General features: G+C 47.6%; 1 protein-coding gene across 1 annotated transcript; it reads right to left on the reverse strand.

Moving 5' to 3' along the window:
* Positions 1-397: 397 nt before the first annotated feature.
* POFUT1 (protein O-fucosyltransferase 1) lies at positions 398-25427 on the reverse strand. Its single transcript, XM_082600346.1, has 7 exons — positions 25223-25427; positions 23447-23568; positions 19839-20021; positions 18558-18670; positions 9207-9399; positions 7502-7744; positions 398-4713 (listed from the first exon to the last, which is right to left on the reverse strand). Exons 1-7 carry the CDS (start codon positions 25353-25355, stop codon positions 4525-4527), a joined length of 1176 nt encoding a protein of 391 aa, XP_082456472.1. The 5' UTR covers positions 25356-25427; the 3' UTR covers positions 398-4524.
* Between the last annotated feature and the right edge of the window lie 37 nt (positions 25428-25464).

The raw sequence follows: 25464 nt of genomic DNA on the forward strand, positions 1-25464 counted from the left end.
TGTGGGCTTTTCTCTGGTTGTGGCAAGCGGGGGCTACTCTTCGTTGTGGTGCACAGGCTTCTCATTGTGGTGGCTTCTCTTGCTGCGGAGCACAGGCTCTAGGCGCGTGGGCTTCAGTAGTTGTGGCACGTGGGCGCAGTAGTTGTGGCTCGCGGGCTCTAGAGCGCAGGCTCAGTAGTTGCGGTGCACGGGCTTCGTTGCTCCGCAGCATGTGGGATCTTCCCGGATCAGGGCTCGAACCCATGTCTCCTGCATTGGCAGGCAGATTTTTAACCACTGCACCACCAAGGAAGCCCCTAGGCCCTTCCTTTGAAACATTCAGATTTTCTTGAAAAGTCTCCAGCACATGGACTTGGGAATGAGAGAGTAAATGAAACAAGGCTGGTGAAACGTTGAGGATTGTTGAAACTGAGAGTTCATTTTATTACTCACAATTTTTATGTAGATTTGAATTTTTTCCAAAAAAAAGTTTTTAAGTCTTGATCTAACAAATCCACTTCTGGGAATTTATCTTAATGAAAATTTTAGATATAGAAAAAGACTTACAAATAAAAATATTTTTCAAATAATAGCAGTGAAAAATTGGGAACATACTAAGTTCTCATAATAGGACAACAGTAAGCTTTGGGACACCCCTCAATGGAATTTTATATCATTAAAAACATTTATTCAGGCCATGTACAAACATGGAAAACATGATATACTATTCAGTGAAAAACAGGACATTAAATTGTAAATACTGCATGATTAAAACTATGCAAAGACTTATATCTTTAAAAAAGACTGATATTTTTAAATGATTTTATACATGCAGAACCTAATCACTTCCCACCACTTTCAAGACAATAACCTTTGCCTAAGCCCCATCATCTCTCTCGCCTGCATCCCTGTGACAGCCCCACATTGGTCTCCCTGCTGCTACCCTTCCTCCTTCCCATCTCTTCTCCACGTGGCAGCCAGAGAGGCCCTTCGAAAATGTAAATCAGGGCTTCCCTGGTGGCGCAGTGGTTAACAATCCGCCTGACAATGCAGGGAACACAGGTTCGAGCCCTGCTTGGGGAAGATCCCACATGCCACGTAGCAACTAAGCCCATGTGCCACGACTACTGAGCCTGCACTCTAGAGCCTGAAAGCCACAACTACTGAGCCCTAGAGCCACAACTACTGAAGCCCACGTGCCTACAGCCCGTGCTCTGCAACGAGAAGCCCGCGCACTACAATGAAGAGCAGCTCCCGCTCGCCGCAACTAGAGAAAGCCCGCGTGCAGCAACAAAGACCCAATGCAGCCAGAAGAAAAAAAAATTAACCAAAACTTCAAAAAAAAAAAAAAGTAAGTCAGACCATGACCCTCCTCTGTTCAGACCCAACAAGGCTTCCCATACCTCTCCAAATAAAAGCCAAGTCTTGACCTTACACTGCCCTCCAGGCTGTAGGATGGGTCACGTCACCTGCTCTCATCTACTCTGTTCCCTGCCTCGCTTCTGCAACTCCAGCCACACTGACCTCCTTGCTATTTTTCAAACACTCACTCCAGCTTCAGGACCTCTGCACATGACGTTTCCTCTGCCAGGAAAGCGCTGCCTCCAGATCTCTGGATGAGTGCGCCCCTCCGCCCTCCACAGTAGCTCTTCAGAGAGGCCTTCCTGAGCTCATCTAAACCAGGACTACTCCCCATCTGCACCCACCACGCCCTTTATTTTTCTTTAAAGCACTTAACACCTCCCACAGTACATTTGCTTATTATGTCTTCTACTTTATTAGAATGCAAACTCCTTGAGTACAAAGACTTTATGTCTGATCCTCCGCTGAATCCCTAGGACCTAGCACAGAGCCTGGCACACAGTGGGTCAATAAACACCTGCTGAATGAAAGCATGTTGAATTAAGCAACCACCCAAGAGAACTGTAAGCTTCAATGTGGGCTTTCTGTTTCTTGGGTGATTCCCCCTGCCTGAAAGGTCCTGGCAGTGGCAGACCCACGGCTGCGGCCCAGTGGGGATAAAGGTGGCTGACCACTTCTCCATCTGAAGCCTCCACAGCACACAGCATAAAGTGTATCCTGTGAACTGGAGGGGCAGAGCGTGCTGGCCGACAGCACTGACGTTTGGAGGTCACATCCGGGCTGACCACTACTGGCTGTGTGGTCCTGGGGAAACTGAGAATTTTCTGAGCGTTGATTCTGCCCTGTGGGACTTCCCTGGTGGCTCAGTGGTTAAGAATCCGCCTGCCAATGCAGGGGACACGGATTCGATCCCTGGTCCGGGGAGATCCCACATGCCGCAAAGCAACTAAGCCCATGCGCCACAGCTATTGAAGCCCGCGCAACCTAGAGCCCACTAGCTGCAACTACTGAGCCCGTGCTGCAACTACTGAAGCCCGCACTCCTAGAGCCTGTACTCCTCAACGAGAAGCCGCCGCAATTAGAAGCCTGCACACCGCAACGAAGAGTAGCCCCCGCTCGCCGCAACTAGAGAAAGCCCACACGCAGCAACGAAGACCCAACGCAGCCAAAAATAATTAAAAAAAAAAAAAAACTCTGCCCTGCGCAGAAGTTCCTACTTCCCAGGGCTGAGGTGGGGGCTAAACCAGAGAATGTCCACAGAGCACTTAGCAAGCACAGTGCCTGGCACAAAGGAGGCATGCAAGGAGAGGCAGTCAAATTATCAATAGCCATGTATTTGCCTTTGTCTCTTTCACATTTACAACGGGCTCTTATCTGATTGGGGCTGTTCAACAACCCAGTCAGTTTTATCACCATTTTGTAGGTGAGGAAACTGGGTCAAAGGAAGAAAGTACTTGCCTACAAAACACACTGAATCTGACTACAACTCCAGCACCCTCACCTTCAGAGACACGAGGATTTGGCTGGCCCATTAGAGCCGCAGACTCTAAGGCATGTGCCTAGTGTAGGGCAGCAAATGACATCAGGCGGAAAGCCAAACGCCCCCAACCGCCGGATGGAGGCAGGGGTTCCCACGTCCCACAGTGAGGCTAGTGAACAAGTCTGAACAGATAAACCACCTCTCAGAGTCCACCCAGGATTTAAAACAGTTCCCCCAGAAGGAAAATTCAAATGCCCTTTCTGTATAGTTTCTCCTGCTAAGAGTTGGGCGGCAGCTCTAAGCAGCGAATGCCACCTTTGGTGTCTGAGATCCTTGTTGCCCTGAAGCCTCTGATTCAGTCTGCCATGAAAACAAAGAATCTCTTCCCAAAGGTTACCCAAGGGACACCACTGCATGGAGCTCTGGGCTTGGCTCTCATCAATCTCCTCTACCTTACCAGGACTGACTGTGGCCTTCTGAGGGAGGCCAGATGGCGGGGAAGTAATTGGCAGGTGTTAAGACATGAATTTTAGAACCACAAGGCCAAAAAAATCAGACTCTCAGGAGTCATGGATTTTTACAACTACAGCATCTGAGAGACAAAGAAACTTATGACTGTTAACACCTTAAGCCTCGTGGGCTTGGCTGAGATTATACTGGATGAGATGGGCAAAAAAACCTGGGAATCCAATGGCTCCTGGGGACTGAGCATCTTTGATCTGGTCAGAGGCTTAGTGAACACTCCCTTGTGAGAATATAGTCTGAGGGCTCCAACTGCAGGAGGAAGCCTGGGAGGACAGGCCTTGGATAGCAGCTTAATGGCAAAATTCTACAACTAGGCCCCTTGGGACATGAGATCAGAAGAGGAGACTTCAGAAGGATCCTGCCAAACCAGCAAGTCCTGGCCCTGGTGAGGTGTTATGAAACCCTGACGGTGCCAGGTTTGTGGCAGGCCACCAACTACCAAGAGACTTTGAGAGCAATATGATGGTCTGGCTTGATGGCAGGTGCTCCTTGCCGGGAATGTGCTGTGGGAGCAGCACTTAGCCGTCTTCGGGGTACTGACAGCACCGTGATTGATAACTTCTATTTGCATAGTGTGTACAATGGAGAAAAGTGTTTGTGCCCCAAACCCTGGCAATGGCCTAGGAAAGGGGGGCTGACAATGGCTCTGGCCAGGCAGTGGGGATGAGTCTGAGGGCCACTTTGGGGGTCATCTGGAAAAGCGGTCAATACACCCACCCACCCCTGGCCTTATCCACATTCTGTTAAGGTCACTTCAGGTACCTATGTTAATGAACTTCACTGATTTTTTTAAATGAGGGAGAGTTCTAGGGGAGTAATGACCCTGTATCAAAACTATAAAAATCTCTCTCTCTATATAAAAAAATCTCTCCGAATAGAGTTCAGCATCCCAGGCTGCTCAGAGCAGGGCAGACAAAAAGACAGATGTTGGACTGCTTTGCTGGTGTGAGAAATTCCCAGGAGAAGCAGCAGGGAGCACATGAGAAAGGGAGATGGTCTGGCTACTAGAAGCTTGGAAGCCCCGTGCCCTGGGAGATGGACTGTCTTCCTCCTCCTCCAGGAAGTCCCTGGTACTTTTTTCTGTTCTCTGATCCTTGGGGATCAATCCTGGGAGCACCTCTGGCTGCCAGGCCTGGCTGGAGGGAACAACTCAGACAGGCGGTATCCTCCAGTTAGGATCAGAACTCATCCCGCAGCTGAGGGGGACTGTCCATCCCGAAGAAGGAGGACTGCCTCCCCTGGAGGTCCCGTTCCCGCTTCACGAAGGCAGTGAAGGAGGAGACACAGTTGCCAATAAAGTGGTCAGCTTGGCCGAGGATGTACAGGTCGATCTGGGCCACCTCAGGTTTCAGACTCACCACCTTCACCTGCAGGAGGAAGGGCAGGGTGTTTTAGCCAGGGTGCAGGCCTCAGTGGCCAGCTCAGCCAAGGCCTGCAGCCACCTGCCACCTTCTTTCCCTGTGCTGAAGCCACAGACAGACAAGGAAGCGTACAGAGGGTTAAAATGTAGGGTCGGGGCACCTGAGAGAAGTGCTGCCCAGCAGCTGCCTTAGCCCCTCAGCTCCAGACACACCACTTACTCACACTCTGCCTTTGCTTGTTGGTTCCCTCTGTCGGGAACGCCTTTTCCCATCTACCACGGTCCTGACCATACTCTCAAGGTTCAGCTCAAGGTCACATGAGGGGCTTGGCTTCTCCCACCAAACCATGATCTGACCAAAGCGCACCCCACCCACTTGGTTCTGCTGCCTGGATGCCTCCAAGACTTAAGTCCTGTCCAATCTATCCCCGAGATATTCCCCAAAGGTGAACCCTTCTCTTGATGGATTACTACTCCCTGGCCAGTCACCATAATCTTTTCTCCTCCAGGTCTATTCACCAAAGGAAAGTAGCCAAAGGAAACTTTTTCAGATTCCCCTACCCCCCTACTCCTCCCTCTACCCCAAGCTGAGCACCCTTAACTGGTGTCCTACTGCTCTTCAGATAAAGATGACAAATCTTGAATGTGGCCTATAACGCCTGTTCAACTGCCTCTCCACCTTGAGCTCCAGCCACTACACCAGTCTCCCTTCCACCTCAGGATCTTTGCACATGCTCTTCTGTCTGGAGTGCTTGTCTCTTTGCTCGGTTAACCCCTACTTAACTCTCACCCTGCAGCTCAAGTCACACCTCCTTGGGGAGGCCCTCCCTGGCTCCCCCATCTAGTCCAGGCTCCTGTGCTCTACACTCTCACAGAACCACGTGCTTTTACTTCATAGTACACATTTCAGTGTGTAGCTTTCACTCCTTAGTTAACGTCTGTTTCCTGCACCTGACTGGGGCTGGGGCTGTGTCAGTTTGCTTGTCGCTGCTGGCTGGGGTCTGCCTCAGTATGCATCTGTTGACTGGACAAGTGAGTGAATGAGCCTCCACACCCAAGCCTGGCCCTCTCTTGTGGCGTATCTTATAATTCTTTGCAAATCTCTTTTCCTGAGTTTAGACTGTGAGCCCTGGAAGGCAGCACCACACCTTATTTATCAGTATCACCGGATCAGCACTGGCCCAGCTTAACAGATGAGCAAGGCTTAGTTCAAGATGAAGGGTGGGTTGAGCCCATGGAGCAGGGGGCTGAGTGGTGGAGAAGGGCAAGAACAGTGGCACAGGAACAGGAAATAGAAAATGGCAAGAAGCTCAAGGTATAACAAACATACCAACTCTAGAAACGCACAAAAAAACTCCCTGGGACTCTCCAAATGGGGGTGTGGGCAGAGTTGGGGCTGAAAGTGCTTTGCTGTCACACAGAGATTTCTGATGTAACAAAAATCATCATCTTGCTATTTGGATGGCAGCATAAAAATCATAGCAGTTTAACCATGGCCAAAATCCCCTGAACAATTCCACCCACGCCCTGAAACTTACCCGCTCTGTGTCATGCCCACTAAAATGAGCCCCCAGACCTCCTGGGTAAATTCTATTCCTTCATGGGACTTTGGTTTTCTCAGTTATAAAATGCAGGGGTTGGGTTAGAGACACTCCAAGGTCTCCCGGCTCTGATATTCTTCTATAAAGCGGGTGGGTGGGGACCAGAATGCTCTGACTCGGCACTTCCTCTACAAGCCGGTAAAAGAGAGAAAGGGAGCCCCTCGACATAAAGCCAAGGGCACCCACTGCTAGAAAGCGGATGTCTGTCTTTTAAGGTCTGCACAAGCATTTAGGGCCTTCATTCACTCAAAAGTCTTATTGAATGTTCACTATTAACTCCATCATTTTATCGATACCTACTTACTTATTACCTATTCTTCACTCATACAGTAACAAGCCTGTTCTATTATTTACTCATATACTGAACACCTACTATTCACCACCTCTTTAATCATTTACTAAGCACAGAAGAGCCTTCCTTGTATTCATCAACCACCTACTTCTACTATCAATGACAGCTAACTTTATTCAGCACTTATTTTTTACTGGACCTGTTTTAATTTCTTTACATTTGATCTTCACAATTACACTATGAGATGCAGGCACGACTCTCAGTCCCATTTTATTGACGAGGAAACAGAAGCACAGAGAGGTAAAGTAACTTGTGTAAGGCTGCACAGTGAGTAGAGCCCAAGTCCTCTGGCTCCAGAGTCCATGTTCTTAATCCCTCTGCTGCACTGGACCCCTACCAAGGGCCCACTCTTTATGGCCTTATTCACCAAACATTTACCAAGTGTCTACCACGTGTCAGGCACTGTCCTAGACAGTGTAATGGCAAGGCGGGGTCTCAGCCCTTGAGGAGGTCAAAGCAACAGGCTACACCCTGAGGAGTAGAACAGTGAGTCCACCTTGGATCCTGCCTTCAAGGAGTCACAACTGGGAAGAAATAAGACCTGTTTGTACACTAGTCTCACAGTCTAGAAGGTGTCTCAGGAGGAGATGTGATAGAGTGCTGTGACAGCTCCCAGTAGGGATCCATTAGCGACAGGTGTGCAGGGAAATCTGCAGAGCACCTGCGGAAGTGTCTGAGCTGGGGTTTAAAGAAGGGTAGGAACTGGAAGGGAACCTGATGTTCAAGTAAAAGCCTGGTGGTGGCAGGACGTGAAGCATGAGGTGGGAGCGGGCAGACCACCCTGGCGCTTCCTCTGATTCCCTTCCTGCTGCCCTCCCACCAGGCCCACGCCCCATGTGTACCTTCCCTTTGAAGAGCTGCTGGATCTCGGGTACATAACTCTCAGAGTCAGTGGCAATGTAGACCGACTGGGCGTTCAGCGCCGTCACCCAGAGCTTCAGGGTGCGCCTGATCTCCTTCAGGTCGGGGAGGCACATGGTCATGGTGAGCGGGGCGGCGGTGTGGCGGCTGTAGCCCACGCACTGCGGGGAGGCCATGAAGTGGGCACCGGCGGTCCCGTCCTTCAGCATGGCGCACGCGTTCTTCTGTGGGGTGGGTGGGGACAGAGCTAAAGACGGCCACCGCCCGCAACCCCAGAAGCCAGAGCCGGGAAGGGGGAAAAGGCAGGCAATACAGGAGGAGCGCAACTATTTTTTTTTTTTTTTTAAAGCATTGAGGGAAGAGGGAAATGCATCAGAACAGTTAACGGTGGTTATTTCTGGGTAGTGGGATATTGGCTTTTCACAATTTTTTTTCTTGGTATAACTGCACTATCTGGGACTTCCAGCAGAATTCTGAACTGTGGTGGTGACGATGGGCAGCCTTGTCTGATTTCTGACTTCAGTGAGAACACTTCTGATAGCTCCCAAGAAGTACGTGTTTGCTGTGGGTTTCGGAGAGATAGCCTTTATCAAGGTAAGGTGGGTCCCTTGTATTCCTGGTTGGTTAAGAGTTGTTTTTCTTCTTTTTTAAATCATAAATGACTGTTGACTTTTTATCAAGTGCTTTCTTGGCCTCCACTGAGATGATTATATGATTTTTATTCTTTGGGTGTTAATATAGTGAATTTCACTGCATTCCTGGGATAAACTTTACTTGTTTGTGTTATATGTTCTTTAATATGCTACTGGATTTTACTTGGTAATATTTTACTTAGGATCTGGGCATCTATGTTCTTTATGAGAATGGACTGTACTTTCCAGAGTTGACCTTATCTGAGTTTGGTATTAGCATTATGCTAGCTTTATAAAAAAAAAAAAAAGCATCTTATATCTTATGTTCTAGGGAAGCATAAATGGGAATTATCTGAAACCACTCACAAAATGCACTGGGCCTGGCTCCTTTACTTTGTGGAAGGGGGCAGGAAGGGAATCTAGTGGGTAAATGTGTGATTGCTTCCTCAATTGACACTGAATGAATTTTGATCTACTTTCTATACTTTTCAGTATTTTTCAAGTTTTCAACGATGAGTATTTCTCACATACATACATATATATCTTCTTCTGTAAACTAAGGAGATTGTCTACATTACTCCAGTGATTTTCACGGGGAGGATAACCTGATGAGTTTTCTGCACATTTAAGCAGCTGCCAAAGTTGGAGGATGACATCTTCATTTCTTGGGAGCCCCACCCAACCTCCAGAGCTTGTTTTTCAACAAGGAGTCTACTGGCTAAACACTGAGCTGGGACAGAGGACTGTGGGCTATGGGGCTCTTTCTGGCTTGCTGTCTGACCCAGAGCCTAGCTTGATACCTCAGTTTATCCGTCTGTGAATGAGGATAAAAATGGCAACTGTTAAAATGAAAACTGCCAAGCAAGCGTTCTGGAGCTACATTTCTGACGTGTCTGTGGTGGGATCGTGGGGCACAGTCCTGTGAACTTGGCCAAGTGAGACCTCTCTACCCTGGCTAGGATGTGGTGCAGTAGGTTCAGTGTCCAACCCCCACAGGCATGGGCCCTGCTCAGAGATGTGTCCATCCCAGCCATGAGAAGAAGGGGGAAGTTACCCAGTCGGAGCCAATGCGCAGGTGGGTGCCCACATAGGGTCGGATGAGGTGGGCACGGATCTGGGCCTCCCCTGTCCTCACCATCTCATCTGACCACACCATGTACTTCTGGAGCGGCCTATGCTCCTCCAAGACAGGGAACTGGGCCGGGGCCCCTGGCAGGGCAAGCACTGGATGTTCCTCTGGAGAAAATCTAGGCATGAGACAGAAGAAGTCAGACAGAGAGTGCACAGCGAGTCTGGCCGCCACCCCCATGGGAGAAAACACGGCGTTGCACTATGCCCCAGAGACCCTGCGGAGGGGCCCCTGCAACATGCAAGAAGCACGAGAGGTTGTGAAACCCCAACGGGCTGATAAGAGACCTTGGCGGCGGCAAGAGGCACAGTATGCAATACTGTCCTGCCACACGGAATTTACAACCCTCTTTGATTGTTTAACAATTAAAAATTTACAGTAGAGCATTCCAACCTTTTGTATGTCATGCTGGCTTCCAATATGTGGTGCGGTAATTCACTCCAGGTTGGGGTGCCTAGACTGAGTCTTTGCCATTTGACCAACACAGTGGGATCGGGAAGTGCAGCTGCTGACAGGTCACACTCCCAGGGAATGTGTACGCTGGATGAGACCATTCACTCAACATTTAACACATTATCTATGGATTGCCTACTATGTGCTGGGGGCCAGGGGAGAATGAGACAGGCATGGTCCCTGCTCTCACGGAAAACACGAGAGGTCTGTAGATGCCCCCCACATACCCTGCCGAAGGCTCTCCCTCCCCCTTGTTCACAATGCACCTTGTAATTATTTTACCCCTGAGCCCAGAAAAGTCTGCTGGACTCAGGCTTCTGAAGTCAGTATCTCCGCGTGCCTAGAACAGTACATGTAAGAGCTCAGTAAAGATCTGCTGACTGAATAGAGTGAGGAGCAAACCTGTGTTCCCTCATTAGCTAAGCCCAGACTATATTTCAGCAACATGAAATGCCCCGCTCTTCCATAAGCTTGCAATGCACTTTCAAACTAGAGATCTCTGCAGACTTCTCCCCTCTACCTGGTATGCCTTCCCTCTGCCAGCCAAAATCCTTTTCCTAAAATTATGAAATAGGTACAGGCACTCTGGAAAACAGTTTGGCAGTTTCTTATAAAACCAGACATGCAATTACGATATGACCCAGCAACTGTACTATTGGGCATTTATCCCAGAGAAATGGAAACCTATATTCACACGTGAACCAGTATGCGAATGTTCACAGCAGCTTTTTTCATAATAGTCAAAAACTGGAAACAACTCAGACGTCGTTTAACAAGTGACTGGTTAAACAAACTGCAGTACATCCACACCATAGAGCACTATTGCAATAAGAAGGAACCAGCTACTGATACAGGGAACAACTTGGATGGATCTCAAGGGAATTATGCTGAGTGAAAAAAGTCAGCCTCAAAAGGTCACATACTGTATGATTTCATTTATATAACATTTGTGAAATGACAAAGTAGAGAAAAAAGAAATGGAGATGGGATTAGTGGTTGCCAGGGGCTGGGTGTGTGTGTGTGTGTGTGTGTGTGTTTAGGGAGGTGGGTGTGGTTATAAATTGGCCACACAAGGACCTTTGTGATGTTAGAACTGTTTGATATCTTAACTGTGGTGATGGATACATGAACATACACACGTGATAAAACTGAATAGAACTAAGTATACACACACATAGAAGTGAGTACAAGTAACATTGTGGAAATTTGAATAAGATGGATGGACTGTACCAGTGTCAATATCCTGGTTGTGATACTGTGTTATAGTTTCGCAAAATGTTAACATTGGGGGAAACTGGGTAAAGGGTACAGGGGATCTCTCTGTATTAATTCTTACAAGTGCATGTGAACCTACAGTTATCTCAATAAAAATATCAATGAAAATTTATTAAAAATTTCAGAGCATACAGGATAATACAGAAAATAATTTAACAGTCCACTGAGCTGTGACCCAAATTAGCAAATATTAATATTTTACTTTGTTTCAGATTTTAAAAAATATACACCTGAATAAAAGCTCTATCCTACGATCTCTTTCCCACTTCCTCCTCTTTCCAGAAGATACTGTGGTTTTATGCATGATTACACTTTACTATTTATATTAAAAGGCATTATTCTGTGTGCTCTTTACACAGTGCAATGGTAAAAGCATGGACGGTCGAGCCAGATGACCCTGCTCTAATGTTGACTATGCCACTTACTAACTCGGGCAGGTGACTTAACCATTCTGTGCCTCAGTTTCCTTATCTGTATAATAGAGCTGATAATAGTTCCCACTTCATAGGGCTGTTGAGATCAAATGGATTAATATAAGCATAGCATTTAGAACAGTGCTTGGCACGTAGAAAGCTCCCAGAAAATTCTCTCACCATCACCACCATCATCATCATATTGCATGTAACCTATTTCAACTTTTAAAAAATTCAACTCTGGGACTTCCCTGGTAGCTCAGTGGTTAAGAATCTGCCAACACAGGTTCGATCCCTGGTCTGGGAAGACCCCACATGCCACAGAGCAACTAAGCCCATGCACCACAACTACTGAGCCTGCACTCTAGAGCCCGCGTGCCACAACTACTGAAGACTGCATGCCTAGACCCCATGCTCCGCAACAAAGAGAAGCCACTGCAGTGGGAAGCCTGTGCACCACGACGAAGAGTAGCCCCCACTTGCCACAACTAGAGAAAGCCTGAGTGCAGCGACGAAGATCCAACGCAGCCGAAAATAAAAAAATAAATAAATTTATTAAAGAAAAGTCAACTCTGTTTTAAAGATTTGGCCATGTTGATGGTGTGGATCATGTGATCATGTTAGTGTCTCTTGAAGTTTTCCATTTGCATGAATAAGCTGCAGTTTACCTATCTAGTCCCCTCCTGCTGGTCAGTGAGGCTGTTTCCGATCTTTCCCCTTACGACAGTGCTGCAATGGACATGCTACTCTTTATTCACACCCAACCAAACACCTCGCTCCACAAACACCTTCCAAAGTTCCAAGGCCAGCTCCCGCTCCCACGCCTCAGCTCCTAGGAGAGGGCTCTGTACCACTTCTCCTTTGCTGCCTTCTGCACACTGATGTGCTCAGTAACCACCTTCCCTGTCCACTGCCATGAGGGTAGGCCCCAGGCACTCTTGTTCACCATGATTCCCACACACACTGGTGCAAGGCCTGTGCCAACTAAGCCACAGCAAGTGTTCATGGACAGCTTGGCTCTATCTAATCCTCGTCTTGTCAGACTTTACATGTACATACATGGGACAGGCAATGTTCCAGTTACTTTGTGTACATTAACTCATTTGATCCTCTTAAGAGCCCCGTCAGGTAGTACTACTGTTAGTCTCACTTCACAGATGAGGAAATTGAGACACAGAAAGGTTAAGTAGCATGCTCATGGTCACACAGCTAGGAACTGATGGAGCAGGGATTTGAATCCAGGCAATTTCCTCCAGAACCTTTGCTCTTAACTACTATACCTCACTCCCAGCTCCCCCACCCAGTCAACAGCACCTCAAAAGCCGAGTCTGTGGCTTATTCTTCTGATTCCCAGCCTAGGCACAGGCCTCAAAACATAGGAGGTACAATAAATATGTTTACAGTGAATGAATGAGAATTCAGGGATCTCACCAGAAAGACCAGATCAGGTTGTCAGGGGTTAGAGGAAGAAGTGAATAGTAACTGAGTATCTACTGTGGGCCAGGACCTCAGCTAAGTGACTTTCATAAGCCACCTTAAAGGGTTTCAAATGGAAAGCAAAGCTGTGATCTCCCAGGGGGCTGGAACATTAGGATAAAATCAGGATCTGTTCCCTCCTTGACCTCTTAGAAAGTACCTGCTGTTGACCTTTGGTGAATTCCAAATCTGGAATATCCATCCCCTCTACATGGATCTGGATCAGCACATAGAGCTGTCCCAGTGCAATGTCAGCTCTGACATGACAAGCAGCAAGAGGCCAAGACTGACATGCTCATTTGCTCCCAATGAGGGAGGAGAGTGTTGTTTGGAAAGAAAGTGGAGAATAAGGGTCATGTTTGGGAAGAAAGCTTGACCAGGTCCATCTGTTCACATCCCTGATGGCTGACCCTAAGTCAGGCCTTTAGCCTGGTCACTGTTTAGCTAAAGAAGGCACACTTTCCTGCTGCTGGGTGCAGTGAACCTCTGGGGTTCACCACCACACTGACGCTACTGAGATCCCCCTACCACGCTGGGGTTTCTCCATGCACAGCACCCACATGTGAGCCCAGGATACACCAGTGGATGGATACTATGCTGAGTGCAGAGGATGCAGGGACATGAAAGAGGCAGAGTCTAGTTCTCAATGTCCCTGACATGAAGAACTACCTTTCCCTGCAGCTCTTTGCATGCCTGGCTTCTTCTCATCCTTCAGGTCTCAGCCCTGCCAATTACATGTCACCTGTTTATGTCCTCCCAAGGAGGCTGCAGCCTGGGAGAACGATAAGCCACGTGCTCAAATACCTGTTGCCTTCATACCAAGAGAATGGTTCATAGCCTCCCAACAGTAAATGTGCAATAAATAATAAATGTCTGTTCAATTAAATCTCCATCAGGGTATTCACAGACTCAGAACCAGCAGAGCTGGAAAGATCCTCAGCGGGAAATCACTTAGTGGGGAGAAACAACTCTTATCCTCTTTTCCTAGAAGCCAGTTTTCAGCTGGACACACAGAAGCCCCAAAAAAGACATTTCTCAGTACTTGTAGCTAGGTATGGCCACATGTCTAAGTACTGGCCAATGAGCTGGTGTAAGCAAGCTATAAGGAAGGCTCCTTAGAAAGGTGAGGACGTGCCCTTCTTCTGCCCCTTTGGTCCTTGCAGCTACCTGGGGCTTCGTGAGTCATCTTGGCCCATGAGGTGACACTAAGGATAAAAGCCAGTACTGGGGGAATTCCTTGGTGGTCCAGTGGTTAGGATTCCGCGCTTCCACTGCAGGGGGCAGGGGTTCGATCCCTGGCTGGGGAACTAAGATCCCGCATGCCGTGCAGTGTGGCAAAAAAAAAAAAAAAAGCCAGTACTGGGATGGCTGAGCAGAGATGGGAGCCTAATTCCTAGACACAAGGGAGCTGCCATGCAGCCCTGGGTTGCACAGCCCAGTCCTTTTACTTAAGAAAACAATGAACTTTTATCTTGCTAGTCTGCTGTTATTTGGGGTTTTCTGTTACATGTAGCTAAGTTAAACCTGGTACACCCGGACCTGTGGCCACCAGCACTTCTAGCTGATATACAAGAGGGTTACTGGTTAAAGGCAGTGGGGGAGGGGAACCGAGCAGTTCCAACTTGGCCCCCATTGCTGCCCCCACAGCACTACAGCGCTTCTCCAGAACTCTAAAACTCAAAGAACAGTTTGAAAGTGACCGATCTTGCTCAATCCCTTCATTTTATAGATAGAGCACTGTGGCCAGAGAAGGGAAGCAATCTGCAGTTACACAGTGAGCCAGGGAAGCGGCTGACCCTTTCTAATGCCATTCTCCCTACACCCATGCCCCTGCCCCCAAAGGACTATTTTCTCCAGCAAGAAAGTGTCTACTACTTAAGAAAATGTTTAAAATACTTAAACTCTCAAAACTCACCCCTGCAAACACTCACAGGATTCTTATCAGACTGCTTCACCAGGGCCTACAAAGCCCTGCACAGTCTGACCCCTGCCCACTTCTCCAGTCTCCTGTTCTATATGGCAGGTTAATTCAAGTCTCCTCCCATTGGGTGGGCTCTATGTCCCCTCCCAATAGCATTTGGCAGAGGTAACAGTGTCCTGGTTGCCAGGCCCAGGCTTTAGGGGGCCAGCAGCTTCCACCTTCTGTCTCTTGGAGCACGCACTCCCTGGATGCACCCTCTCAGAACCCAGCTGCCACGCTGTCGGAAGTCCAAGCCACATGGAGAGGTCAAGAGTATACATGCCAGCCGACTGCCCCAGGTGAGCTCCCAGATGACAGCCAGCACCACCTGCCAGCCATGAGTGAGCCCTCTTGGACATGCAGCCCAGTTGAGCCTTCAGATGACTCCAGTCCCAGCCGACAGCTGACTGTAGCCATGTGAGACCACAAGCAAAAAGTGCCCAGCTAACCCAAGTGTCCATCAACAGATGAATGGATATCCCACACACATACCCTACCCAACACACTCCATTGGCATGGAGTGGAATACACATATACACAGCAGTTAACCATTTTTTGAAATCTCATGTTTTCACATGTTTAGAACTGATCCTGCCAATGATATTTATTTACTAACCTGATAAATATCAATTACTCCTCAGAAAAGATAGTTAATTACTCAATTACAAACTATATGTAATAATTTCATTTTAAGTTAATATGTATAAGTATACATCGTATATGTACATAAAAATATATCCATTTTGGAGGGTGGAAGTATACATATCAAAATTCTAATAGTTTTTTGGAGGGGTGATGGGAGTATGAGTAAGTTTAATTTTCTTCTTTATTAAAAAAAAAAAACCACCACCAAATGTGGTGGGTATTCCAAAGAGTATTCATCTTAAGAAATTAGATGTTTAACATGGATTGGAACTTTGTACAGTTGGGATTCCATAAAGAAAATGGAAAAACAAAAACCAAACCAAAGACCTGCCCTGCTGAGCCCAGTCGACCCACAGAACTCTGAGCAATCATTCTAAATTGTTGTTGAGCTACTGAGTGTTAGAGTGGTTTATGACACTGTGACGGACGACGGGAACACCCTACCCTTCTCCTCCTGAAATGCTCCACACCAGCCACTCCGGCCTTTCTGCCCCTTGACCACACCAAGTTTGTCCTGTCTCAGAGCTTGCAATGTCCCCACCATGAAGAACTACCTTTTCCTCCAGCTCTTGGCATGGCTGGCTCCTCATCCTTCAGATCTGTTATGGACTAAATGTTTGTGCCCCCGCCCCCCGCCCCGCCACCAATTCATATGTTGAAGCCCCAACTCCCAATGTGATAGTATTAGGAAGTGGGCCTTTTGGGGGCAGTTACATTTAGACGGTCATCAGGGTAGAGCCCTTGTGATGAGATTAGTGCCCTTATAAGAGACCAGAGAGCGTTCTCTCTCTCCAACATGTGAGGATACAGTAAGAGGCAGCAACTGCAAGCCAAGGAGTCTTTACTAGAACCTGACCACGTTGGCACCGTGATCTCGGACATCCCAGCCTCCAAAAGCATGAGAAATAAATGTCTGTTGTTTAAGCTCGCTAGTCTGTGGTATTTTGTTATAGCAGTCCAAGCTGACAAAGACAAAGTCTTTGCCTGCCAATCACACATCACCTGCTTATGTCCCTCACAGCACTATGTCTTCTGGATATTCTTGCCTGTCTCCCCAGCATCCACACCAGTGCTTGACACTCAGGTGGTGCTTCTTACATGTGTGTGGAAGGAAGGCAGCTGCCCAGGTGGTCCTAGGTCTCTCCAACTGCCTCCAGGGACCTCATCTTCCCCACTAGTCTTCCTTTCCCAAAAATTTGGTTGTAAGGCACAAGCTTCCCCAAGCCCTTACACAATTCCTACAACTCAATGAACTGAAGCAAGACCATGGGGCCATGAACAAGCGTTTCAGCAACATTGTCCAACTGATGAATCCATGCAGCCCTGTCCCTTCTCTTCCAACCAGGACTGTGTGCTTTTTGGAATTTGCTCTTAGAGCTGCTTTTAGAGCTGGTGTCATGTTTTTTTCCGCCCTGGCATTTTAGAGGCAAATCTCCATCCTTTGAGGACAAGTCTGCCATCTGGCAATAGCTCTGGGTCATTCAGAGTTGAATGGGGAGAACCAAGCAGGTGATCAAATGGGAATCAACAATTCCCTATCAACAATGAGGGGGATTAGACTCTGCCAGGACTGAGTATCCTCAGTAGCTCATGAACTAGCTCTGAAGGCAAGTCCCAAATAGGAATTGGCAGCTATTAAAGGCAAAGCTCTTTTCTCCACATTGATGAAGAATGGGTGCTCTGGAGTCAGGCTGCCTGGATTCAAATCCCAGCTCTGCCACTTCAAGCTGCATGACCTTAGGGAAGCGACTTCACTTCTGTCTCAATTTTCTTACCTGTAAAGCAGAGATGACAATAACACTTGTCCCCCAGACTCATGGAAGCATTAAATGAGCTATTACCTTAGAAGACTTAGGTAGTGAAGATTCAGAACAGCAACTGGCACAAGTAAGCACTAAATAAATATTAGTTCTTATTACCTATGAAAGCCTTACACACAGACCCCTGCTGCCCAGTCAATAGCTGCATTACCTTGGGCAAGTTATTTAGCCTTACTGAGCTCAGTTTCTTCACCTGTCAAATGGAAATTGATCATAATACCCATTTCATGAAATTTCTCAAAGATTTAAATAAAATAAAGCATGTGAATAATAGTAACAGGTAACAGTGACTGGCCCTCTACTATGTGCCATGTGATTTATACACTTGGAGGCAGATACCATAGTGCTCCTTCCATTAAACCAAGGAGGAAACTCAGGCCAGACAGCTGGAATGGCTCACTCAGGGTCATCTGAGAAAGAGGTAGGGCTGGGTCAGAGCTCAGGGCTGTCTTATCCTGAGCCTGTGCTCGTTCCTCTGCATCAGTCTGTCTTTGGCTAACTAAATGCCAAGTGCTGGGACCTCAAAAGAATTCAAAAGCCCCTCATTGTTTCTAACCCAGGTCTGACACCTAAGCCCACGCTCTTTCTTGTCACCCTATAGCATCAGGGACAAATGTACTATGTTAGTGTCATCATTATATCTAGACTGTAGCCAGGTGAAGGCTGAGACTGGGTCTTCCTCCTTTTTATGCATCACCTCTGGCCTTTGAGCACTATGTCTCATACGTGACAGATGCTCTATAAATATTTCACAGCCTGTGCCTATGCCCTGCTAACCTATTTTTTGCTTTTTAATAGGGCTTACTGGAGCACAATTAATAACGCACATCCAATTATTATCAGGATGACATCATTTCTCTGTCTGCAACTGAAGCTGTTTTTCTCTAGAAGCAGCTTCCAATTTTCACCTTGTGAAGAGGAAGGTAACAGGGGAGTGATTCTCACGCCTAGAGGAGGAAATCGAGACTCATGTGACTGCACAATATTCTTTTTATGACATCCTTTATTGGCTGATAAACTCTTGCTCAACCTTGTGGCAGGTCAATGTCCCACCGTGTCAGGCGTTGAGATGGGAACAGATCACATAGGATCCCAAGTTCAACAGACAGAACAGCCGCACCTTTGGTCTCATACATCAGGGTGTGGTAGAGGGGAAGAGGGCTAGGAAGGTGATGAATGCCCATGGGCCCCCCACCTCTCCCCTAATCCCAGCAGTGCTGCCCCCTCCACATACCTCTGGATCCACTGGTCTTTGTAGGAGGCGCTGAAGGAAATGCCTGCAAAAAGCTCAGACCTGTTGAAACTCACATGAAACTGATCCCAAAATGGGCCAAAGGGGTTTCCTTCCTAGAGAAAGAAGAGTGGGAAAAGGCTTACTGAGCAGGAGGGAAGGCCAGTTGGGGATGGGGCCAAGGAACTGTGGATGGGGGAACCCTGGGTGATTTGACTCAGGCTGAAATACCCTCATAGGATGGGCCAGTAGGAATATCACTTCGTGATTTCTGGGCTGGGTGCTGAGGAGGGCAGCTCAGCCTCCAGTCTGGTTTTCAGCAGGCAACGTTCACCACAGTATCTGAAGGAGTCTTTCCCGCTCGTGTGCAATATGCCGCTGACCCTGCGGCACTGGTGGGGGTCTGGGGAGGAAGTCAACCTCTGGATTTGGGACCATGGACTACGAGCTCCAAGAGACCTTCAAGACCCAGCTAATCCAATGCCCTTATTTTCAAGATGGAAACAAGGACCCAGACAAGGTAAGACACTTGCTCAAGCTCACAGAGCAAGTGAGGGCAATGTTGGGGCTGTAAGCAAGGTCTCCCTTCTCAAATTTCACAGCTCCTCCAACCACCCTCCTCAGACTTGAGCATAAGCACTGAAACACATGTTGAGGGTTGTCTTATTCCCAAAGTGCCAGAAATTTACAAACTTCTACTGATAAATATAACAGCTTTTCATTTACGTGCTGAGAGGCAAGAAAGTATACAAGTTAGGAGGGTGGACAATGGAGCCATATTACCACAACTTATTTGCTGTTATGATTTTGGGCAAAATATTAAACCTCTCTTTGTTGTATTCAGTGTCCTCTCTATAAAATGGGGTATCAATAGTACTTTCCTCATGGAACAGTTTAAGGATTAAGTGGGATAATATGTGGAAAGCTCTTAACATGGTACCTGGCGTGTAGTAAGTGCTATGTGAGAGTATTAGTGATTATTACTGATGTGGCACTTTACAGTTTACAAGCACTCTTACACCTGGCCCTCATTGATACTTTATGAGCAAGACACAGCAGGAACTGGTGTCTTTACTTTGTAGGTAGAAATAAAGGCTCAGAGGAAGCAAAGTCCTCTGCCCAAAGTGAAACTGCTGACAAATGCCAGAAATGGGACTTAAATCTCCATCTTTCTATTCTAGGCCCTTCTGGTGCCTTCTCCCACACACTGCTATCGCACAGTGTCTCAGGGGCCTAGAGGACCTGGAACAGGCAGAAAGGGTCCCCCAGACCCAGAGGACCCACCTTCATGGGGCATGTCTTCTTATCAGGGCTTCGCTGGGCTGCCACCTCAAAGCAGTATGCCACCCGCTTCTCAGGGGGCCAGTGAGTAGGTGCCAGCTTCTCCATGAAGTCCTCCAGGCTGATGACCCGATGGTAGGCCTGGAGGGGCTCCAGCTTGAAGTACTTCTGGTAGGACACATGGAGCTACAGGAAAAGTGGGGAAAAGGAGGGGGCGAGGGCCCCTCCTCAGTATCCTAGTGGCTGTTTCAAAGACATTCATTAAAACCATATACTCTAAGACCCAGACAGCTTGGACTACCTGCCAGTGAACAACTTTTGATAAAAGATACCACAGTTAGAACGGAGGCTGGGAGAAGACATCTGCAAACTAAAGAACAAACAGTAATATACCTCATATTCAAAAATGCCTGCTGATTTATAAGAAAAAAGACAAATGATGCAAGAGAAAACATGGGCAAAGAATAGGAGAGAGCAACTCACAGCAAAGGGAACCCAAATAGCCAACACACTCAAAAGATGTGCAAGCTCACAAGAATTAGGAAAAAGAAAATTACAATGACAACAAGACACCACTTCTTACCCATGAGATCAGCAAAAATTTAAAAGCTTAACTAATTACTGGAAAAGATACGGCTGATAGTAGAAGTATACATTTTGGAACAACTACTTTGGAGTGTAACCCCTTACAAGCATCTAATAGAATTTTAAAGGTGCCCTCTACCTCTAGGTATTTGCCTTAGAGAATCCTGCCCTTTGTACCAAGAGATGGATAAAAGGATGCTCAGTGCCACAATGGAAGTAGTACAGGAAAAAACTTGGAAGGAGTCATACCAAAAGACACTAAATCCATGATAGTGGTTGCCTCTGGGGGTGGGGGAGGGACTAGAAGTAGCCTCGAGCCAAGACACAATCTTTTAACGACTTTATCTATAAACTTTTATTTCTTTTATTAACAAAAAGAAAACATGAAGCAAAGATGACAAAATGTTAATGATTATCATTTTTAGTGGTAGATACATGGACGGTGATTATAGTAATCTCTGTATTTTTCTAGACTTAAGAAAATTTCTTAGAACACCATGAAATAAAATTTAGACTTTATCCTATAGGTCAGAGTTCCCAAGCATGTTCCACAAGTTCAGGTGGGTAAAGGGTTCCGCAATAAAAAGGCTCCAGAAATAAACAGGCCTGGGAAATGCTATGTTAAGCAGGTTTCTTTATGACAGAACTTCTCAGGGCCTTTAATATGCTAACATGCATTTTGAATCTCCAAATTTGGGGGGAATGAGGAATTGAGAACACAATTTCCCAAACGGACTTAACCACTGCACCATTCCTGCACGAGCCATTGATGTTCCAATGAACAGACTTCGAGAACCTTAATTATTAGCAACAAGGTCTTGCTGAAGGATTTTAAGCAGAAATAATATGAGATCTGCTTTCTTGAAAGATCACTCTGGCGGCAGAAGAGAGAAGGTACTGATGGTAAGATAAGAGGAAGGAGATGAATTAGGCTACTGCAATGGTCCTTTTACTTGTTCAAGTATTCATTCAACATGTATTTTTGTTTTGTTTTGTATGCTTTGCTTTGTTTCAACATATATTTTTGAGCATCTCCAAAAGTCCGAGAGATGGGGAAGCATGGACTGGCTAAAAAATGTAAAGGGAGGTGAAGTACAGAGTAAAGGGAAGCATTTAGGATGACTTCTAGGTTCCTGGCCCAGGTGAATGGAGGTGACATAAACTAAGGCTGGAAATATAGGTGGTTACACAGGTTTGAGGGGAAAGTTCTGGCTTTGTGAACTTCAGATTATCTGTGGGTCATCCAAGTAGACCCCAAGGCGTAGGAGTTAGAAACACGAGGCCTGTGGTCAGAGGAGAGTCTGGGCCACAGGTAAATTTGGGAGGTACGTGGAGAAAAGTGAAAGCCCAAGGGTCAACAGAAACTTATAGCAAAGCAAATAATGGTAATAAAAGCAACTAATATTTACTGAGTGCTGGGTTAGTGCCAGGTGCTGTACTCATCATGTTTCACGGACTTGATCATCTAATTGTAAGAGGTAGGAATACAACCATCTCCAGTTTACTTATGAAGAAGCCCAGGTGGACAGAATCTAGGTAACTCATCTGAAGTCACACAGCTAATAAGCAAACAGAAAGAGGAGATGCACCAACATTTAAACAGTGGGTGGGGAGAGAGGAGCCCCTGATGCAGCACAAAGAGGAAAATGTGGATAGGTTGGGCTGAAGCAGCAACAGTCTGTGTCTTGGAAGCCAGGGGAGTAGGAAGTTCAAGAAGGAGAGAGGCACATGGGGCCAGGTGCCACCGGGAGGTCAGTTGAGATAAAGACTGAGAAATGACTCCTGGATTTGGCAATTCTGAGGTCCTTCGTGGCCTCTGTGAGAACAGTCTCAGTGGGGAAGGGGAGCCCAACTGGGGTAGGTTGAGTAAGCTGTAGAAAGCAAGAAGTGGAGACTCTGAAAGACTCCTAGTTGAGAAGGCAAGGTGAGAGAAGGCAAGCAAACCAGAGGGAGACCAACGGGCCAGGTCTAAACTATAACAGTGAGTACAAAAAGTCAGAGCATCAACAGCTCCCGGTTACTAAGGACTCCCTGCATCCTAAGCACTTTCAATTGATGGCTTCAGCTGATTCTAAGAGGGAGGCATTCCACAATCGCTAACTCACTGAGGGAGGTAGCAACAATTATTACCAGCCTATTTTAAAGATGAGGAAACTGAGGCACAAAGAGGTCAAGTACCCTGCCCAGGCTACACAGCTAGTAAGTGGCGAAGCCAGGCTATGATCTCAGGTACTCTGGCTTTTAACCTTTCTAAATACAGGCATGTGCAGGAAAAAATAAAACCTACGTTTTAGGCTGTAAGAATAAAATACAGTGTTTTGTACATACTAAACATAATTTTTTGAAGTTTATTAAAAACTTTCAAAGTCAATTCACTGAATATTAATTCAGTTCCTACTGCCAGGCCCCTGGAGTTACATTGTGAACAATGACAGACACAGGACTGGTGGAAGACATAAAGAACATGCAAGAAATTAGATGATGCTGGGCTTCCCATGCTAAGGGACCCCTTGAGAGGTGAGAGGCAGTGCTGGAGCCAGACTGCTCCGGTTTGTGGCCCTGGACATGTTATTAACCAACCTGTGCCTCTGTTTCTTCTTCAGAACTGATAATAGCAACCATCACCTCTGACCAATGGGTGGGTCCAAACAAGGCTGGAAATGGAGTCTGGAGGTTCAGGTCACAGGCTCTGGTGTCAGAGGGACACGGGCTTGAATTCCAGTCTACTACTCACAAGCTGTGTGAGCGTGGGTAAGTTACCTAACCTCTCTAAACCCATTTCCTCATAGGGATGTGATGAGAAGGAAAAGAGCTAATCCTGATGCAGTGCTCAGAAACAGTGCCTGGCAGACAACAGGTGCTGGATAAATGTTAGCCAGTTAGCCAGGGAAGACAGTTCTGGGGGGCGGGGGTGTAGGGCAAACTCAGAGGGGTGGGAGGCAAAGCCTACAGAAAGACTTGGGGTCAGGCAGAGGTGAGCAGGATTAGGGAAAGGCGGACAAGGGTCAACAGCAGGAGGTACTCACATTGGTGAAAGGAGGCTTGTGATGCTGGTACTCAATCCAAGGAGGTACAGCCAGGGTGCGGTTCAACAGCTTTGCAAATGCCAGGGAGCCCAAGAAATGATCAGCCTGGTTCCCAAAGCGCCCTGGATGGTATATTGAAGGTGAAGTGAGGACTAGGGCGACGAGGGCTTGGGGCATGCAAGGCTCAGAAAGGATGCAGAGCCAGGAGTGTGGAGGGCCAGGACACCAAGGAGAGCCAGGGGAGCTGGCAGCATGGGATCAAGTCTGGACTCCTGGGTCTGACGGTCGAGGCCCTTCAGGCCCTGCCTCCTCTGCCTCAGCCACTCCAGGTTCTTTGCTGTTTCCCAAACATGCTCTACACTTCCCATCCCCACCCCGTGCCTTTGCTCTTGCTGTTCCATTAGCCAGGAGTGACCTTCTACTTCTATTTCCTCCCATCTGCATGTGAAGGGGTAACTCCAATGCCTCCCTCACTGGGATCCTTTCACTACCTCTCTGCCATATTCAGTTCCCCTCCTCTGCCTCCCACCTTGGATATGAGATACTTGTGGTTCTTCACTCTTCCTAGAATGTCCTTTCCCATTTCCCGGCCTTTGGCTGTTTCCTCAGCCTGTGAATGCCTCAGGTGCAAGGTCCCTGTCTGACTCTTTCTGTTATCCCCAGCATGGCATCCATTCATTCATTCCACAAAGATTGTTGAGAGGCCACAATGTGTCAGGTTCTCTGCTAGGTGCCGGGACACAGGAGTGAGCAAGAAGGACAAGGTCTCTGCCTTCAAGGCATTCACAGTCCAGGTAGGGGGACAGTAAACATATAAACAAATATACAGTGATAAATTTTGATAAGTTCAAAAAAGAAGTGAAAAAAGTTTGGCGATGGAGAACAATGAGGAGGAGATTATTTGGGTTGAGGTCAGTGAAGTCTTTTCTGGTGACATTTAAGCTGTGGCCTGAGGATGGGAAGGAGCTGGTCTGGCACAAGGCAAGGGGAGGGTGTTCCCCGGCAGAGGGAATAGCACAGGCTGCAGGACCTGAGTATGTGTAAGGAACAGAAAAGGATAACTGTGCCTGCAGCTGGAGGGTCTGGGGAGAAGGGTGTGGTGGAGATGATGCGCAGAGGGCAACATCATCATGGTTACGAGTGTGGAGGATTTTAAGAAGAAATAACTTTAACAGTGACGATCCACCACTGCCATTTAAATTGCACCCCTCAGCGAGCTTTTAGATTCTCCCTTACCCTGCTCTATTTTATTTTCCCATAGCACTCATCCATAAATACTATGCAGTTACTTATTTTTTATATTTATCTTTTATGGTCTGTCTTTCCCAACTAAAATGAAGGCTCTACAAGGGCATGGAGCTTTCTGTCTTATCACCACCGTATCCCTGGAGCAGAGAACAGGGCTGGGCACACAGTAGGTGCCCTATAAATATGTGTTGAATGAATGAAAGAATCGCCCAGAGCCAGCGTTGGGTCAGTGACATCAAGTCCTGCCCCACTAACTCCATTTACTGGACTCGGGGCTGGCTTAGGCCTTGCGCAAGACACATCGTAACCTCTCCCGGCCTCAGTTTTCTCATCTGCCAAACGGAAGGTTGGACACAGAGGTCCCCTCAGTGCCCTTGCAACTGGGGCAGAAAGGCGAGGAGCAGGCCCTGCCCCGCGCTGGGGTCCTTTCCTGGACCTGTCAAGGCGTCTCTGGGCGCCTCAGAGAAATGGCTTCTCCTCTCTGGGCCTCAGTTTCCCCATTTGGACAGAAGGCTCGGGAGGCCTTACCCATGCATGGGCAGTAGAGCAGGTAACCCGCCGGGTCCCAGGAGCCCACGGGCAGCCCCGGGAACGGCAGAAGCAGCAGCAGGAGAGACACACGCGGCGGCAGGGGCGACGATGCCCACGAAGCGGCTCCCATATCGGCCCAAGAGCCAGAGCGCTCCGCGACTCGGAGGCGGGGAGGGAAGGAAGGGCGCGAGCGTCCGCCCCGCTCCCGTCAGCCCCCGCGCGCCGCCCGCGCGCCGCCC

Source organism: Mesoplodon mirus, assembly GCF_964341445.2.
Source record: "Mesoplodon mirus genome assembly, chromosome: 15".
Classification (NCBI taxonomy): Eukaryota; Metazoa; Chordata; class Mammalia; order Artiodactyla; family Ziphiidae; genus Mesoplodon; species Mesoplodon mirus.